This window comes from Salvelinus alpinus, chromosome 8, assembly GCF_045679555.1.
Source record: "Salvelinus alpinus chromosome 8, SLU_Salpinus.1, whole genome shotgun sequence".
Lineage (NCBI taxonomy): Eukaryota > Metazoa > Chordata > Actinopteri > Salmoniformes > Salmonidae > Salvelinus > Salvelinus alpinus.
Window position 1 is genome coordinate 83,997,685 of NC_092093.1, and position 19,324 is coordinate 84,017,008.

Below are 19,324 nucleotides of genomic sequence, written 5' to 3' on the forward strand. Positions count from 1 at the left end.
CTACTGCACTAGAGTCTGCACACCATCTGTTGTTGATGAAGAGACATACCCCTCCCCACCTGGATTTATCTGAATCCAATTACCTGTCCGCTCGGAGAATAGTGAATCCATCGAGTTGGATAGCCATGCGGGGTGTCTTGCCCGAAAGACATGTTAAAAGAAACGGATGATATCTCAGTTACAATAGTCCCGGAGGTCATCCATCTTATTGGCCAATAGAATGGACGGAAGTGGTGGCCAGTTTTCCCTTTGCCTTAGTCTCAAAAGGGCGCCCGACCTTTCCTCTTAGGTAGCACATAGATTGGATCGGAGGTACATTAAGAGCCCAGGACGGATCAGTCAAAGTCGAAGCCAAAATTGAGGTTATTAACTGCTGATCTGATGTTCAAAAGTATTTGTTGATCATAAGAAATGATAGCAGATACATTTCATGTATTTTCTAGGGGATAAAGGCCAAAATAATCACAAAATAGTTAGGTTGGGTCAGAACTCTCAAGACGGCACTATCTCATGGGTTTGTGGTAAGTGAATGGAGAGAGTGAGTGGATACGATTGGGACTGACCTCTCAGTGGAGGCACACTGTAGCACGCCGGGCTGTAGGACGCTAATACATTTGAAAGGGAACCTCTAACAGAATGCTAATGAGGGAGCTGATCTTAATTTCTCAGACACATTTTCCTGTGTGTGTGTCTGTGTGTGTGATAGTGTGTGTGAATTCTTCAAAATGTAATGACTGTCGTTATATGCTTATTGCAGAGTACGTTTGTCACCAGAGTACGAATGCTTCATCTAAGAACTAAAGGGTGGAAAGCATCTTGCAACTGGTGGTGATCAGTAAAACCCAAGCTGCAGATCCATTTGTTTTGAAGTTACAGACTACCTGTTGATAGAGTTAATACAAAATGATGTGTACTTTGCTTAGTTGTGAACTCAGTCCAAGTCTACTTTAAACTCAACTTTCCAGCTGCTCATGCACAGATGTTTTACGATCTCCTGCTTCTATAGTTGTGCCCGTAGTTTTGTCTTTGGCAGGAAAAAGCATGCATAGTACTGCCCTGAAAGCAGCCATTAAGGGAAGAAAGGGGAAAGAAGTTTAACCATGATTTGGATGGTTATTCAGGCTTTCCGCTTTTGGAAGCGGGCTCTAAAAATAAGTGAGCTGCAGCACAAGGTCCTGTCTGTTGTGCACTACAACAGTCCATTTGATGTGAGCAAGCACTCTGCCTGCCCTGAGGGTTGATGGGAAAAGCACTGTAGCCACTGAAACAGACCTTAGGGAACGGAGGACACTGCCGTGGTAGGCTCTCATCAACAAAGTCAGTATAACACAGGGTACGTTTTTTGTAAAGTTTGTAAAATGGCTTTAAAAAATATGAGTTCTGTACACATTCAGGGAAGTGCACCCAAGACACAAAATCTAAAGCTTAGACATGAAAGTTGACAACTAGTTAGGCATAAAATTGATACTGAATCGCATGCCTACTTAGATAATTAATTCAGCCCAGACTCCACACTGGTACTTGCAAATATTTTGTCACTCGATCACCCTGTGCACAAAACGATAATCACCACACACTGACGCAATGTTTACCGCCGAGCGTCTGTTAAGTGTAAGCGCTACACTGACGACGCCATTCCCACTTGCTTAAATATGCATGTCACCAATTTGCAGTTGACACTGTGGAGTTTTGAGTGTCTTTAATGTATGTTTTCACCGGCTTGCTGTGACTGCAGGTTAGTCCAGGACAGTGCACTTACCCCAGGCATAGTGCCAAGGCATAATGAGAAATTTGCTTCTGAATTTCACAATCTGACAGAATACATTAAAGCCAAGCAGGGCTGCAGATGCAGTGGCGGCAGAATCAGCCAGGCCAAAGTGATGACTTCCCATTTCCCTCTCATAATATCATATATCATACTGTTTCTGCTTAGAAAAATGACCGGATCCCACTAGGGGGTCTGTCAGATTGTTTGCAAACAGATGTCAAATTATGGCTATCCATGGCTGGCACAGTGGTACTATTGACTCAGTATAGATCATGATTAAGAGTGACTTACTGTGTAATAACGAACAGCCTATAAGTGTGTAGATATTCTTACTCTAGAATTGCGGGCACAGAAGAGTCCAAAATGATGATGAAATCACACTACATTATTTTGGCATAATTGCGGTCATTAATTTTGTCAATTCACATACAGACTGATACATGAGTGCACGCGTACATCAATATGGAGACAGTGACTCAATCCCAATACCTCGTGGGGGAGTGGCACTCGAAAACGGAGCAACTAGTGATAGAGAGAGATAAATTAGGCCTTGGGAAAGGGACATCACTACATCACTCAAGCACATTAGAGACTGACAACTGATACCATGCAATTTGTTAACGACAGGCATTGTATTTTTTTTACAATGCCTGTACTGGCGGTAGTAAAAGCTTTTTCTTATATTTCTCATGCTACAAATACGTACTTACCATATGAGCAACAAATGAAAACAGCAGAACAACAATGTGCCCGTAATGTAGCCATCCCCTGGCTGTAGGTTACTGAATCAGAACATTCATTTAATAGCAGTTTCACATGTAATAGTCACATTTCCTTAACTCAGTCATTACCCGTGTAAACATTCTAGCTAGAACAATTAAAACCACTGTTCGGAACTAATATTTGACAATGTTCCCGAACTCTGAGGATTGTTTTTTCCAGCAGGACAATGCTCCATGCCACACTGCCAGGTCAATCAAGGTGTGGATGGAGGACCACCAGATCAAGACCCTGTCATGGCCAGCCCAATCTCCAGACCTGAACCCCATTGAAAACCTCTGAAATGTGATCAAGAGGAAGATGGATGGTCACAAGCCATCAAATAAAGCCGAGCTGCTTGAATTTTTGTGCCAGTAGTGGCATAAAGTCACCCAACATCAATGTGAAATACTGGTGGAGAGCATGTCAAGACGTATGATTGAAAATCAGGGTTATTCCACCAAATATTGATTTCTGAACTCTTCCTAAGTTAAAACATTAGTATTGTTTATTTAAAAATGAATATGAACTTATTTTCTTTTCATCACTGCATCTTTTTTGTTATTTTGACCAGTTGACATTTTCTGCAAATAAATGCTCCAAATGATAATATTTTTATTTTCAATTTGGGAGAAATGTTGTCAGTAGTTTATAGAATAAAACAAAAATGTTCATTTTACCCAAACACATACCTAAAACCAGAGTAATTGATAATTTTGCAGTGGTCTCTTAATTTTTTCAAGAGCTGTATATACGCCAATATAGGAAGCTACATGTATAGGGAATTGGCTAATGTTAGCTAGTCAGGTAGCTTGTAAAATATAGATTTTTGTAAATGATATTTATGACTAAATAATATGCATAATACTTTCTCTACATTAAATAATATATTCCTCTCCACTGTACATTTTTTGCATGATTCGTTATGAAGTTATAATTCCTTACATTTGCGTGCGTCTATCTTAGTATTTTTGTCAGCCATCTTCCTGAAGCAACTTGAGAAGACTCATCTCTTCAGTAGGTCATATGATTGAGTGTAGTCTGGCTCAGGAGTGTAAAGGTGAACGGAAAGGCTCTGGAGCAACAACTGGCCTTGCTGTCTCTGCCTGGCCGGTTCCCCTCTCTCCACTGGGATTCTCTGCCTCTAACCCTATTACAGGGGCTGAGTCACTGGCCTACTGGTCCTCTTCCATGCCGTCCCTAGGAGGGGTGCGTCACTTGAGTGGGTTGAGACGCTGATGTGATTGAGTTGGCGCCCCCCCTTGGGTTGTGCCGTGGCGGAGATCTTTGTGGGCTATACTCGGCCTTGTCTCAGGATGGTAAGTTGGTGGTTGAAGATATCCCTCTAGTGGTGTGGGGGCTGTGCTTTGGCAAAGTGGGTGGGGTTATATCCTGCCTGTTTGGCCCTGTCCGGGGGTATCATCGGATGGGGCCACAGTGACTCCTGACCCCTCCTGTCTCAGCCTCCAGTATTTATGCTGCAGTAGTTTATGTGTCGGGGGGCTAGGGTCAGTCTGTTATATCTGGAGTACTTCTCCTGTCTTATCCGGTGTCCTGTGCGAATTTAAGTATGCTCTCTCTAATTCTCTCTTTCTTTCGCTCTCTCGGAGGACCTGAGCCCTAGAACCATGCCTCAGGACTACCTGGCATGATGAAGCCTTGCTGTCCCCAGTCCACCTGGCCGTGCTGCTGGTCCAGTTTCAACTGTTCTGCCTGCAGCTATGGAACCGTGACCTGTTCACCGGACGTGCTACCTGTCCCAGACCTGCTGTTTTCAACTCTCTAGAGACAGCAGGAGCGGTAGAGATACTCTCAATGATCGGCTATGAAAAGCCAACTGACATTTACTCCTGAGGTTCTGACTTGTTGCACCCTCGACAACTACTGTGATTATTATTATTTGACCATGCTGGTCATTTATGAACATTTGAACATCTTGGTCATATTCTGTTATAATCTCCACCCGGCACAGCCAGAAGAGGACTGGCCACCCCTCATAGCCTGGTTACTCTCTAGGTTTCTTCCTAGGTTTTGGCCTTTCTAGGGAGTTTTTCCTAGCCACCGTGCTTCTACACCTGCATTGCTTGCTGTTTGGGGTTTTAGGCTGGGTTTCTGTACAGCACTTTGAGATATCAGCTGATGTAAGAAGGGCTATATAAATACATTTGATTTGATTTGAGAGTCTTGGTGTTGCAGAGCTTTATGGGAGTTTTGATAACCACGCAATAGGGAGTCTGCATTTCGATTCACTTCGTTTTGAGGGCCAACTAGAGGGCTGAAAAGGCACTACCCCTCACTCAAAGTTGAATTGGAACACCACTCCGACTCAATGCGGCTTGCGGGATTGCGCAAAACGGAGTGGGATGGATAAGGGGAAAGGGAAAGATTGGGATAGAGCCAGTAAGTTCTTCTTCATGAAATTACTAGGAGGACTAGCGTGTCTACCACGCTCAGCCACGAGTACAGAACTTCCTGCCATGTCAGACACAGTGGGGCTGGGCAGTATACCGTATTTTACTATATACCGGTATTGATTTTTTATTTTACCTTCTATAACGGTATTTGAATGTTTGGTTTGTTAAATGTGATATGCCGTGTGTAACGTCCCTTTTTATAGTTTACGCGCTACTTGAGTCATTCCTCTCCACTCTCTCTCTCGCTCCATGCCATGTTCCACACAGATCTAGCTCCGCCCCCGGTCACTCACTTTGTTGAAGCACCTTTGGTAGAGATTACAGCATTGTGTCTTCTTGGGTATAACACTACATGCCTGACACACCTGTATTTGGGGAGTTTCTCCCAATCCTCTCTGCAGATCCTCTCTCACCGTTGCCGCTTGCTATAGACCACTCTCTGCCCCCAGCTGTGCTCTGGACACCATATGTGAACTGATTGCCCCCCATCTATCTTCAGAGCTTGTGCTGCTAGGTGACCTAAACTGGGACATGCTTAACACCCCTGCCATCCTACAATCTAAGCTTGATGCCCTCAATCTCACACAAATGATCAATGAACCTACCAGGTACAACCCCAAAGCCGTAAACACGGGCACCCTCATAGATATCATCCTTACCAACTTGCCCTCTAAATACACCTCTGCTGTTTTCAACCAAGATCTCAGAGATCACTGCCTCATTGCCTGCATCCGTAACGGGTCAGCTGTCCAACGACCTCCACTCATCACTGTCAAACGCTCCCTAAAACACTTCAGCGAGCAGGCCTTTCTAATCGACCTGGCCCGGGTATCCTGGAAGGATATTGACCTCATCCCGTCAGTAGAGGATGCCTAGTTAGTTTTTTTAAATGCCTTCCTCACCATCTTAAATAAGCATGCCCCATTCAAGAAATTTAGAACCAGGAACAGATATAGCCCTTGGTTCTCTCCAGACCTGACTGCCCTTAACCAACACAAAAACATCCTGTGGCGTTCTGCATTAGCATCGAACAGCTATGCAAGTATTCATGGAAGTTAAAAACCAATATACACAGGCAGTTAGAAAAGCCAAGGCTAGCTTTTTCAAGCAGAAATTTGCTTCCTGCAACACAAACTCAAAAAAGTTCTGGGACACTGTAAAGTCCATGGAGAATAAGAGCAGCTCCTCCCAGCTGCCCACTGCACTGAGGCTAGGAAACTCTGTCACCACCAATAAATCCACTGTAATTGAGAATTTCAATAAGCATTTTTCTTCGGGCTGGCCATGCTTTTGTCATGACGTTGGCCTCCAAAGACACGACACTTTCCACCTGGCTACCCCTACCCCGGTCAACAGCACTGCACCCCCCACAGCAACTCGCCCAAGCCTTCCCCATTTCTCCTCCCAAATCCAGTCAGCTGATGTTCTGAAAGAGCTGCAATATCTGGACCCCTACAAATCAGCCAGGCTAGACAATCTGGACCCTTTCTTTCTAAAATTATCTGCCGAAATTGTTGCAACCCCTATTACTAGCCTGTTCAACCTCTCTTTCGTGTCGTCTGAGATTCCCAAAGATTGGAAAGCAGCTGCGGTCATCCCCCTCTTCAAATGGGGGGACACTCTTGACCCAAACTGCTACAGACCTATATCTATCCTACCCTGCCTTTCTAAGGTTTTCGAAAGCCAAGTTAACTTCTTTGGGGTAGGGGGAGTATTTTCACGTCCGGATGAAAAGCGTGCCCAGAGTAAACTGCCTGCTACTCAAGCCCAGATCCTAGGATATGCATATTATTAATAGATTTGGATAGAAAACACTGAAGTTTCTAAAACTGTTTGAATGATGTCTGTGAGTATAACAGAACTTATATGGCAGGCAAAAACCTGAGAAAAAATCCAACCAGGAAGTGGGAAATCTGAGGTTTGTAGGTTTGTTAACTTCTCTAGGGTATGTGGGACGGTAGCGTCTCACCTCGTCAACAGCCATTGAAACTGCAGGGCGTCTAATTCAAAACAACAGAAATCCCATAATTAAAATTCCTCAAACATACATGTGTTTTACACCATTTTAAAGATACATGTCACGTTCCTGACCTTATTTCCTTTATTTTGTCTTTGTTTAGTATGGTCAGGACGTGAGCTGGGTGGGCATTCTATGTTATGTGTTTCTATGTTTAGGTTCATTGTTAATTAGCCTGATATGGTTCTCAATCAGGGGCAGGTGTTTTACGTTTCCTCTGATTGAGAACCATATTAAGGTAGGCTGTTCACACCGTTTGTTTGTGGGTGATTGTCTTCTGTGTATGTACCACACGGGACTGTTTCGTTTGTTTAGTCTGTTCCTGTTCGTGCGTTCTTCGTGTTATGTAAGTTCTCATGTCCAGGTCGGTCTACGTCGTTTTTGTTATTTTGTAATTTATTCAAGTGTGCTTCGTGTTCATCTTGTTTGAATAAATTCATTATGTACTCCACAAAAGCTGCGTTTTGGTCCGATCCCTGCTCCTCCTCAGACGAGGAGGAGAACAATCGTTACAATACACTTGTTGTAAGTCCAGCCACAGTGTCCGATTTCAAATAGGCTTTACGACGAAAGCAAACCAAACGATTATGTTAGGTGACTGCCTATTCACAGAAAAACATGTCTGTAAACAGACCAGCCTCTGGTCTACGCATGCTCTGAGGACCCGGCTCAAGAAAACAGAGATCCAGGAGAACCAAATAAAGCCCATCTTCTCAATATAAGCTCAGGCCCTCACTGAGAGGAACTGTCCACTTACATGTGGTGCTCGAATTAGCTGTGGTTACTAATAGCACCTGTTGTGTGTTGCTGATAGAGTGGTAACGCTTGAAAGAGAGTGTCTCAACACTGAACAAAATAACCTAAAGAAAAATGGAATTATATATAGAACAAAAAAACAACAGCATTCAAATGATCACTAAGGATACTTAATGATAAAAAAAATATTTTATCTGTTTGGAATTAGCTTAATTAGCTTAATTGACCAATTCTGAAAATAGATATGGATGTGTTTAACGAAACAAATAAGCAGTTAGTGTGAATTTTCTTTACATATTGTACATGTGATCAGAGTGTTTAAATCTTGTAATTTGTTATCTGAAAATATGGTGACATTAAACACTAGCTCTTGTTTGTTTTTCATCCACACTTGTACATGAACACACATTATGTCCAAACACTTACCTTGCCAACATACAGAGGTTCCTCGCCTGTGTACTCCTCCAGGACAAAGAACTGGTTCCATACCCAGCTGCGTTTGTGCCTGCGAAGCATCTCCCAGGGGCCCACAGTAGTGTGCTGCGCCTGGTTCTGGCCCCCAGAGGCGGAGATCAACCCCCAGCAGCCCAGCTCCCAGAGGGGAAACAGCACAGCAAGGAGAGTTCCTGCTCTCCCCAAGCTTCCTGAGCCACACCACCTCATTTAGGCCCCCTCCAACAAGCACCAAGCACAGGAGAGAATAAAATCACACAGCGGAGAAGAAAATGTAAAAATCCTCAGGGGCTGCTTCCCACTGTCCTCTTGACCCAATGTTTTCCAAAAAAGAAAAAAGACAAAGAGGATATAACCTTGAAGAAGAGAGCTTTGATTGTAGAAAAGGGAAAAAGTCAAGCTCTGTGTATAGGACTAGTGCTGTTGTTCCTTGGTCTTGATTGTATACAAAAGCCTTGGTAATTCTCTCCACTTTGGAGACAGAGATTTGACATTGAAGGTGGATAGAGGGGGGGTCAATAGTGACAGGCAAGCTTGCTTCTTCACCACAGAGGTGGAGTAATTGGCACCTATCAGAACAAAGGGATGAGGAGAGAGAGAGAGAGAAAGACAGAGCGAGAAAGAGAAAGAGAAAGAAACTGCCGTCAGCAAAATTGCCTCGGTGACCGCAGTCACTTTAGACAGCAAGTAATGTGCTTGCTAAAGCAATGATAACGACATTTTTCAACCACTGTTAAAGAAATTGACCAAAAATGAAAATATGGTAAATACAATCAACATAACATCCTGCAGGGGCCCATATACGTAGTTCTACATAATATTCTGCATTCCCAATATGACAAAACCAAATTGGGTTAGGTGAAATGTTAATAAAAATATGAAGGAGGCAAAATTACCTGTTTTTTCAATGTACACAAGCAAAGCAATTTCTACATTCAGGGAAACAATAACGGGTGGTCGGTGTCGTTCAGCCTTCTTTCATACTGAATTCCCATTACTGAGGCTTTACCTTTTCCAAGGTTTTTATCTTTGTATAAGAGCAAAAAGTAATAGCGCTATGGCTCTCCACCTGACGGTAACAAGGCACATGATCTGTGTGGTAAGCCCTCATCCACAAGAAAAAAAATTAATCTGAACTGTCAGCAACGCGACAGACTGGCTCCAGTTCTGACCTTTACACCCAGTAGTCTGTTTGTGTGTGTGAGTACTGCGGAGTGCCGCATAAGATCATGCAATGGGATCTCTGCCTGAGCTACTGAGCCACCATACTGCTGTATGGGAATGACAACCAAAAACCAATCATGCAATTAGGAACTAGTGGAAGTAGTGAAATAGACTTATGACCAACTGTTGTCTAGGCCTTCATCACTCCTTATCTCAGTGACACCATCTTTGGAGAATTATTAACCTTTTCTCAATAGGGGGGGGCGCTGTTTTCACTTTGTAAAAAATCGTTCCCAAATTAAACTGCCTCGTACTCAATTCTTGCTCGTACAATATGCATATTATTATTACTATTGGATAGAAAACACTCTCTAGCTTCTAAAACCGTTTGAATTATATCTGTGAGTAAAACAGAACTCATTTTGCAGCAAACTTCCTGTCAGGAAGTGAGAAATCTGAAATCGGGGGCTCTGTTCCAGGGTCAGCCTATTAATTTCCATGGAATCTATGGGTCTACATGCACTGCATACACCTTCCCCTAGATGTCAGTAGGCGGTGAGAGTTGGAATGGGGTGTACAGCTCTATCTGAGGCCGAACAAGACCTGTTGGAATGACTCGACCACTCTTTCCTTTATTCTGCATGGCGCGAAAGGGACCCTGGATTGCGTTCTGAAAAGCTTTCGTTATAGGCGTTAGATATATCCGGCTCTGATTTTATTTGATATATGTGTTAAAAACATCATCAACTAGTTATATTAAACCAACTTATATCAGTTTATATCAGTTTATTCAGATTTTCGGTATTTTCTTTGTTATGCGTTCTGGTGAGTTGGACACTTCTGTGCCGCATGGCTAGCGTTGGCTAGCGTTCTACAGATGAAGAGGGCATTCTACAACCAAACAACGATTATTCTGGACAAAGGACCCCTTGTACAACATTCTGATGGAAGATCATCAAAAGTAGGAACCATTTATGATGTTATTTCCTATTTCTGTCGAAAATGTGTCGTCGTATTTTGGGCGCTGATTTTGGACGCTGTCTCGCTATAACGTAAGCTGTATGTCGTACTAAGGTTATTTTAACAAATCTAACACAGCGGTTGCATTAAGAACTAGTGTATCTTTCATTTGCTGTCCAACCTGTATTTTTTAGTAAATTATATGATTAGTTATTTGATTAGATGATGTGAGTGTCAGAAATATATCCGGATAATTTTGTGCAGTTTGGCTACGTATTCACATTGTTCAACCACGAATTGTACCGCTAAATATGCACATTTTCGAACAAACCATATATGTATTGTGTAATATGATGTTTTAGGACTGTCATCTGATGAAGTTTGAGAAGGTTAGTGAAAAAATTTATATCTTTTGCTGGTTTATTCGCTATCGCTAACGTGCATTGAATGAATGCGGTTGTGTGGTAGGCTATTGTAGTAAGCTAATATAATGCTATATTGTGTTTTCGCTGTAAAACACTTAAAAAATCGGAAATATTGGCTGGATTCACAAGATGTTTGTCTTTCATTTGCTGTACACCGTGTATTTTTCATAAATGTTTTATGATGAGTATTTAGGTATTTCACGTTGGTTTCTGTAGTTATTCTAGCTGCTTTGGTGAGACTTGTGATGGTGGCTGCAATGTAAAACTATGATTTATACCTGAAATATGCACATTTTCCGAACAAAACATATGCTATACAATAAATCTGTTATAAGACTGTCATCTGATGAAGTTGTTTCTTGGTTAGTGACTATTTATATCTTTATCTGGTCGAATTTGTGATAGCTACCTATGCAGTAAAAAAAAATTGAAAATATGCGGTTGGGTCTTTTGATATCGTGGTTAGCTAATAGAAATACATATTGTGTTTTCGCTGTAAAACATTTTAAAAATCTGAAATGATGGCTGGATTCACAAGATGTGTATCTTTCATCTGGTGTCTTGGACTTGTGATTTCATGATATTTAGATGCTAGTATTTACTTGTGGCGCTATGCTAGGCTATGCTAGTCAGCTTTTTTACTGATGAGGATGCTCCCGGATCCGGGATGAGTACCAAGTAGAAGTTTTAACTAAGAACCATACTGTGACTGTGACTTCATCACTTTAGTCTGACGCGAAGGATATACTACTTTCTCGGGAAAGGGCCAAAATCCCAGTCATTTGCGTGAAGAAAAGATAAAAAGGGAGCGGAGGTTGGGCTACCTTGTGAGAATTCATAGGCGAGTGAGTAAACCTCCATTACCATACGTTCTATTGGCCAACGTGCAATCATTGGATGGATGATATATCATCAAGACTATCCTATCAACGGGACAATAAAAGCTGTAATAACTTAAGTTTCACCTATTCGTGGCTTAACAACGACATGGATAATATAGAGCTATCAAGATTTTCCATGCATCAGCAGGACAGAGAAGTTACGTCTGGTAAGACGAGGGGCGGGGTGTGTTTCTATTTGTCAATAACAGCTGGTGTGCGATGTCTAATATTAAATATTAATATATAATATATTAATATTAATATTAAAGAGTCTTGAGGTATTGCTCGCCTGAGGTAGAGTACCTCAGCTATAAGCTGTAGACCACACTATCTACCAAGAGAGATCTCATCTATATTATTCGTAGCCATCTATTTACCACCACAAACCGATGCTGATACTAAGGCCACACTCAACCAGCTGTAGAAGGCCATAAGCAAACAAGAAAATGCTCATCCAAAAGTGGCGCTCCTAATGGCCTGGGGACTTTAATGCAGGCAAACTTAAATCCGTTTCACGTCATTTCGACTAGCATGTCACATGTGCAACCAGAAGGAAAATAAACTCTAGACCACCTTCAGTAAACACACAGAGACACATACATAGCTCTCCCTCTATTTAGAAAATCGGACCATAATTCTGTCCTCCTGGTTCCTGTTTCCAAGCAAAAACTAAAGCAGGAGTACCAGTGACTCAGTCAATACAGAAGTGGTCAGATGACGCGAATGCTACGCTACAGGACTGTTTTGCTAGCACAGACTGGAATATGTTCCGCGATTCATCCAATGGCATTGAGGAGTATACCACCTCAGTCATCGGCTTCATCAATAAGTGCATCGGCGACGTCGTCCCCACAGTGACCATACGTACATATCCCAACCAGAAGCCATGAATTACAGGCAACATCCGCATCAAGCTAAAGACTAGAGCTGCCGCTTTCAAGGAGGGGGACACTAATCTGAACGCTTATCAGAAATCCTGCTACGCCCTCAGACAAACCATCAAACAAGCAAAGCGTTAATACAGGACTAAGATTCAGTCCTACTACACCGGCTCTTACGCTTGTTGGATGTGGCAGAGCTTGAAAGTTATTACAGACTACAAAGGGAAACCCAGGCGCAAGCTGCCCAGTGACATGAGCCTACCAGACAGGCTAAGTGCCTTTTATGCTCGCTTCGAGGCAAGCAACACTGAGGCATGCATGAGAGCACCAGCTGTTCTGTACGACTGTGTGATAATGCTCTTGGTAGCCGATGTGAGCAAGGTCAACATTCACAAAGCAACTGGGCCAGATGGATTACCAGGATGTGTACTCAACGCATGCACGCACCAACTAGCAAGTGTCATCACAAACATTTTCAACCTCTCACTGACCGAGTCTGTAATACCTACATGTTTCAAGCAGACCACCATAGTCCCTGTGCCCAAGGAAGTGAAGGTAACCTGCCTAAATGATAACCGCCCTGTAGCACTCACGTCGGTAGCCATAAAGTGCTATGAAAGGCTGGTCATGGCTCACATCAATAGCATCATCCCGGATAACCTAGACCCACTCCAATTCGCATACTGCCCCAACAGATCCAGAGATGACACAATCTTAATCGCACTCCACGCTGCCCTCTCCCACCTGGACAAAAGGAACACCTATGTGAGAATGCTGTTCATTGACTACAGCTCAGTGTTCAACACCATATTGCCCACAAAGCTCATCACTAAGCTAAGGACCCTGGGACTAAACATCTGCCTCTGCAACTGGATCCTGGACTTCCTGACGTGCCGACTCCAGGTGGGAAGGGTAGGCAACAACACGTCTGCCACGTTGATCCTCAACACTGGGGCCCCTCAGGGGTGCGTGTTTAGTCAAAATCAAATCAAATCAAATTGTATTGGTCACATACACATGGTTAGAAGATGTTATTGTGAGTGTAGCGAAATGCTTGTGCATCTAGTTCCGACAGTTCAGCAATATCTAACATGTAATCTAACAATTCCACAACAACTACCTAATACACAAAAATCTAAGTAAAGGAATGAAATAAGAGTATGTACATTAAAGTGGCCAATGATTTCAAGTCTGTATGTAGGCAGCAGACTCTCTGTGTTAGTGATGGCTGTTTAACAGTCTCTCGGCCCCAGCTTTGATGCACCTGTACTGACCTCACCTTCTGGATGGTAGATGGGTGAACAGGCAGTGGCTCGAGTGGTTGTTGTCCTTGATGATCTTTTTGGCCTTCCAGTGACATCGGGTGCTGTTGCTGTCCTGGAGAGCGGGAAGTTTGCCCCCAGTGATGCGTTGTGCAGACCGCACCCCCCTCTGGAGAGCCTTGCGATTGTGGGCGGTTCAATTGCCGTACCAGGCAGTGATACAGCCCGACAGGATGCTCTCAATTGTGCATCTGTAAAAGTATGTGGGGGTTTTAGGTGCCAAGCCAAATTTCTTCAGCCCCCTGTACTCCCTGTTCACCCACGACTGTGTGGTCAAACACAACACCGACATTAAGTTTGCTGATGACACAACAGTAGTATGCCTGATTACCGACAACGATGAAACAGCCTATAGGGAGGAGGTCAGAGACCTGGCAGTGTGGTGCCAGGACAACAACCTTTCCCTCAATGTGAGCAAGACAAAGGAGCTGATCCTGGACTACAGGAAAAGGCGCACCGAACAGGTCCCCATTAACATCGATGGGGCTGTACTGGAGTGGGTCGAGAGTTTCAAGTTCCTTGATGTCGACATCACCAACAAACTATCATGGTCCAAACACACCAAGACAGTTGTGAAGAGAGCACGACACCACCTTTCCCCCTCATGAGACTGAAAAGATTTGGCATGGGTCCCCAGATTCTCAAAAAGTTCTACAGCTGCACCATTGAGAGCATCCTGACCAGTTGCATCACCGCCTGGTGTGGCAATTGCTCGGCATCTGACCGCAAGGCGATACAGAGTGTAGTGCGTACGGCCCAGTACATCACCGGGGCCAAGCTTCCTCCCATCCAGGACCTATACACTAGGCGGTGTCAGAGGAAAACCCCCAAAATTGTCTTAGACTACTCCAGTCACTCAATTCACAGACATTTATCTCTGCTACCGCACAGCAAGTGGTACCCGAGTGCCAAGTCTAGGACCAGAAGGCTCCTTAACTGCTTCTACCCCCAAGCCACAAGACTGCTGAACAATTAATCAAATAGCCACCCGGACTATTTACATTGACACCCCCCCATTTGTTTTCACACTGCTGCTACTCGCTGTTTATTATATATGCATAGTCACTTTACCCCTACCTACATTTACAAATTACCTCGACTAACCTGTACCCCCACACATTGACTCTGTACCAGTAACACCTGTATATAGACTCGTTTTTGTTATTTTATTGTGTTACTTCTTATTATTTTTTACTTTAGTTTATTTGGTAAATATTTTCTTAACTCTTTCTTGAACTGAATTGTTGGTTAAGGGCTTGTAAGTAAGCATTTCATGGTAAGGTTGTAGTGTTGTATTCGGCGCGTGTGACAGTTTGATTCGATATCTAGTTGAGAGCTGAGCAGGCTTCGCCACAAAATACTATAATATAATTGAATGACAGCTTGAAAACACTCAAAAGTCAGTTCATTCACCAGCGTAGAATGGAATACACGTGAATGACCAGATATCATTTGACTTCCCAATTCAAGTCAGTCAGAAGAAAACCCACCAAAATACCCAAGAGGCCTGCTTAAACTGAAAGCAAGCTCTTAACATACATCTTGAATAACGTTCCAACCGGAGAACTATAACGACTTCAATTGAGAGATGGAACACAGCTGCCTCTCACGTGAACGCGCGTGGTGAATGCATGGTCACCTCATGGGACCTGATACTAAATTCTGTCTAATTCGACCCCCCTCCACATTAGAGTCATCAGACTTAGTTCTGTTGATTGCTGACATCTAGTGGAAGCTGTAGGAAGTGCAAACCCATCCACATCTCTCTGTATTTTGAATCAGCCCTTGGTTGAAAATATGACACCCCTAGAAAAAATACAAACGGGAAGTGGAACTCACAGACTTAATTCAAACAGTTTTAGAAACTGTAGAGTGTTTTCTATCCAATACTAATAATAATATGCATATATTAGCAACTGAGACTGAGGAGCTGGCCGTTTACAATGGGCACCTTTCATCCAAGCTACTCAATACTGCCCCTTCAGCCATAAGAAGTTAATGCTCCCAAATCACGTCACAGTCATCAACCAGGTCTCCTCCTCATCCTCCATCCCTCGTCATTTACATTTCATGATGACAGCATCTCAAAACTTCTTCAATGTAGCTGCCTGAGGAGTTGGATTCGACAACAGTTGCTATCCATTGGAGTGCTGCGATTGGTTAGCCAAAATCCTGGAGCGGTCACGATCGTCGTCAAGGAAATGACCGGACCAAGGTGCAGCGTGGTAAGCGTACATTCTTTTATTTTAAATGTCGCCAAAAAATACAAGAAACAACAAAACGAACATGAAGCTCTGTAAGGCTATACATGCCGCTAACAAAGGACAACAACCCACAAATAAGAAAAGGAAAAAAGGCTGCCTAAGTCTGATTCCCAATCGGAGACAACGATAAACAGCTGTCCCTGATTGAGAATCGTACCCGGCCAAAAACAAAGAACCAGAAAGCATACTTTCCCACCCGAGTCACACCCTGACCAAACAAATATAGAATAAAAGGATCTCTACGGTCAGGGCGTGACAGGAGCGGAGTTTGGCGAAGGGTCAATTGCTGAAATAATCTGGGCCATGTTCAATTCCCAAATGTGACCCGATTCAGGAAACTAGTAAACGTCTGCAAAAAAAGCGTAATGAAATTGTTGCCAGCAGCGCTGGTTAGGCTGTTTTCATGTTTTCCATAGGTAAACAAATAATCGCCAAAGCGTCAAATGTGCACTCCGAGAGCTAAACGAGATGGTTGGGGCTAAAGCTTAAGAGTTTGTGAACGATGCTGAATGGGTGTAGACAAAGAGGAACTCTTCATTAGATACCAAAACATTCAAAGGCCATTTTCTCAAAAGTGAGTTTACAAGTTGATCAACTTTCAAAGCAGAATTTATTTCCCATTGTTTGTCAAATGCAGTGCATGATATACCATTTTGTAGCTCTGAGTCTCTACTTTTATCCAAAGTAAAAAACACCATTTCAAATTTTGCTTCATAAGACCGAATCCAGATGGTGAGTCACAAATGTTCTTGAAAGTTGCAAAGCCTATCTGAATGGTCCAAAATGTTCAATCCTGCTGAATGCGCCTCTGTGGAGTCTCAAATGACATGAATCACTTGCACCACCTACTTTTAATGTAATTTCAACTGCAATCCAGGTCATTTGGTTATGTTATTAGATGAAGCACAGGGATAATACATTAATCTGCTGCATAAATAAACAAATATCTGACATTGTATTCCCATTTGAACTTTGCTGTGCTGTTAAAGATGCACTAGAAATCGCCTAGTCATTTCATGGCTGCTAAAATTCTAATAATTTGTTTAATTTCAGTTTATGTGACAGAACAAACAATTATAGTGTAGAGAATCATTGTACCATCTAAACCGCTGTGAAATATATTTTCAGCTTGTTGAAGGTGATGTACAAAACCAAAAGTAAAAGATCCCAAAACAAACCTTGAGAACAAGAAGCATAGAAATAGCCCACAGAACAGATCTACCACTTCCTAGATTTTTTGGTCAATGAGAATTGGAATTCCATTGGAATTAAATTCCAATGGATTTCAAATGTGTTCTGTGGGCTATGCTTCCTGGTCTTTAGGTTTGTTTTGTGTCTTTTACTTTTGGGTATGCTTTTAGATCCCTGTTAGGGGTATCATCTCATGCAAGACCAAGGGAGTAATCTATCTCATCACCTGTTCATGTGGAAAAGCCTATGTAGGACAAATGAAAATACAATTAAAACAATGCATAGCTGACTATCCAGTAGAAGCTCACTTTGTTGAAGCTAACCATTCAATCTCCTCCCTCAAATGCACAGGCATTGAGCATGTTGCTCTACCAAGGAGAGGAGGTAACATCGAGATCCTACTACTACAGTACAAAGGGAGACTTACTGGATATCCTATCTAAAAACATTGACCCCTAGTGGTCTGAATATTGACTTTGATCTTAGGCCCTTCTTATGAACAAATGTATCCTTCATGAACAAGTCTTATAAATTGATATATTCTTGATGATGATGCTCATTATACGTTAAGGTTGAACCAAAAGATTACATGTAACAAATACGAAATTATTATGTGAAATTGAATGAAACAATGTATGTTGATGCTAATATGATGTACACTATTAAATTAGGTTTCTATACGATAACAATAACGTAATATATTTAATATGCCATATACTATTTTTTAACAGTTTCACTAATTCATTTGAATTAACTTAATCATTATGACACACCCCTCACTATTGTCATTGGTTGCACTAATTGCACTGTTTGTCTACATAACCTGGTTCAAGTATTAATGAAATTACCCTGAGGAAGGCACAGTGATTCCCGAAACGTTGGTAAATACCCATTAAATTCCTGGGAGTTTAAACATGGAGTGTGCGACTTTCTTTATTTTGAAAGTTTAAAGCACACATGACACACTGGAAATTCAACTATCTTTTGGCTGTATTTTTGAGTGTGGGTGAATATTGATCAATATACCAACCAAATATGACCAAATTATCCACATTGAAATTGGTATGCCCAGTGGGATATATACAGACTTGCATCACTCATAACCAGGCTACATTGAACCAACATTGAACTGATGTAAGATACAGACCAACAACATCCCATAGCCTATCATTAGCAATCAGTCTGACATCTATAGCACTCACCTGCAAGTGTGTTGAGGGAAATGGGACAGGAAAGGAGGAAGCGAGATATCTTAGTCAAGTGGTGAAAAGTGGTGAAAATGTCTGGCACTAGAAAATGATGCGCGCCATACACCACAAAAACCTTGGTCAACTCAGCGAACAGCCGCCGCAGGAATGCTGTGTCCGCTGCATACTGATTACAGAATTAGCAATCATGTCATGCATTAACCATAAGCCAACTTCGAGTCCCAGTGGAATCAATCTTTCACAAGAACACAACTGCTGCAACCAAAAAACTGGTGGAAATGCATGTAAATATCGGTTCGAATTTACTCACCAATGCAGTGGATCAACTTCAATAATTCGATAAGATGCACCTGGTATTGGCAGGTCGTAAGTTATAAAAGTTTAGCTCTTTCCGTGAAGGCTAACTCTCCAGCAACCCGATTTATCACAGGTGATGTGTCTGCTATATATTAAAAGTTTGTTGTACAAACGTATTCCTGGTCGCGCATAGATGAACCATAGATGTACCATAACGCACTGGTGAACAGCGGAAGAGATGCGGAGCAGGCACTCCTTTACAACTCCAATCAACGAATTTTCTCTCTCTCTCTCTCTCTCTCTCTGACAGAGAGAGACGAAGTGTCTTCTGCCGGGTACTGACGCAAGGGCACCCATCCTTTGCTTACCCAAATGGAGAGAGGTTTTCAACAGATTCCTACTCTGCAGTGCCTTTTTTGTTCTTCATATTTGTGTAAAATGTGGATTCCAAAAGGCTTTAAATATAAGGTCACGTGTCCTTTAACTTAATAACACAAACATATGGGAATAAAAAAATTACAATTGATATCTTTCTTCATTATTTTATAGGCACAGTTAAATTCT

At 42.4% G+C, this 19,324-nt stretch overlaps 1 protein-coding gene across 1 annotated transcript in view; it reads right to left on the reverse strand.

Moving 5' to 3' along the window:
* The window catches only part of LOC139583781 (cadherin-7-like), a 139,332-nt gene extending 120,320 nt beyond the window's left edge, over positions 1-19,012 (reverse strand). The window contains exons 1-2 of the mRNA XM_071415229.1: positions 18,774-19,012; positions 8,141-8,736 (exon numbers count right to left, since the gene is read on the reverse strand). Of these exons, the coding sequence (XP_071271330.1) occupies positions 8,141-8,377 (237 nt within the window). The 5' untranslated portion in view covers positions 8,378-8,736; positions 18,774-19,012. The remainder of the gene's footprint in view (positions 1-8,140; positions 8,737-18,773) is intronic.
* Between the last annotated feature and the right edge of the window lie 312 nt (positions 19,013-19,324).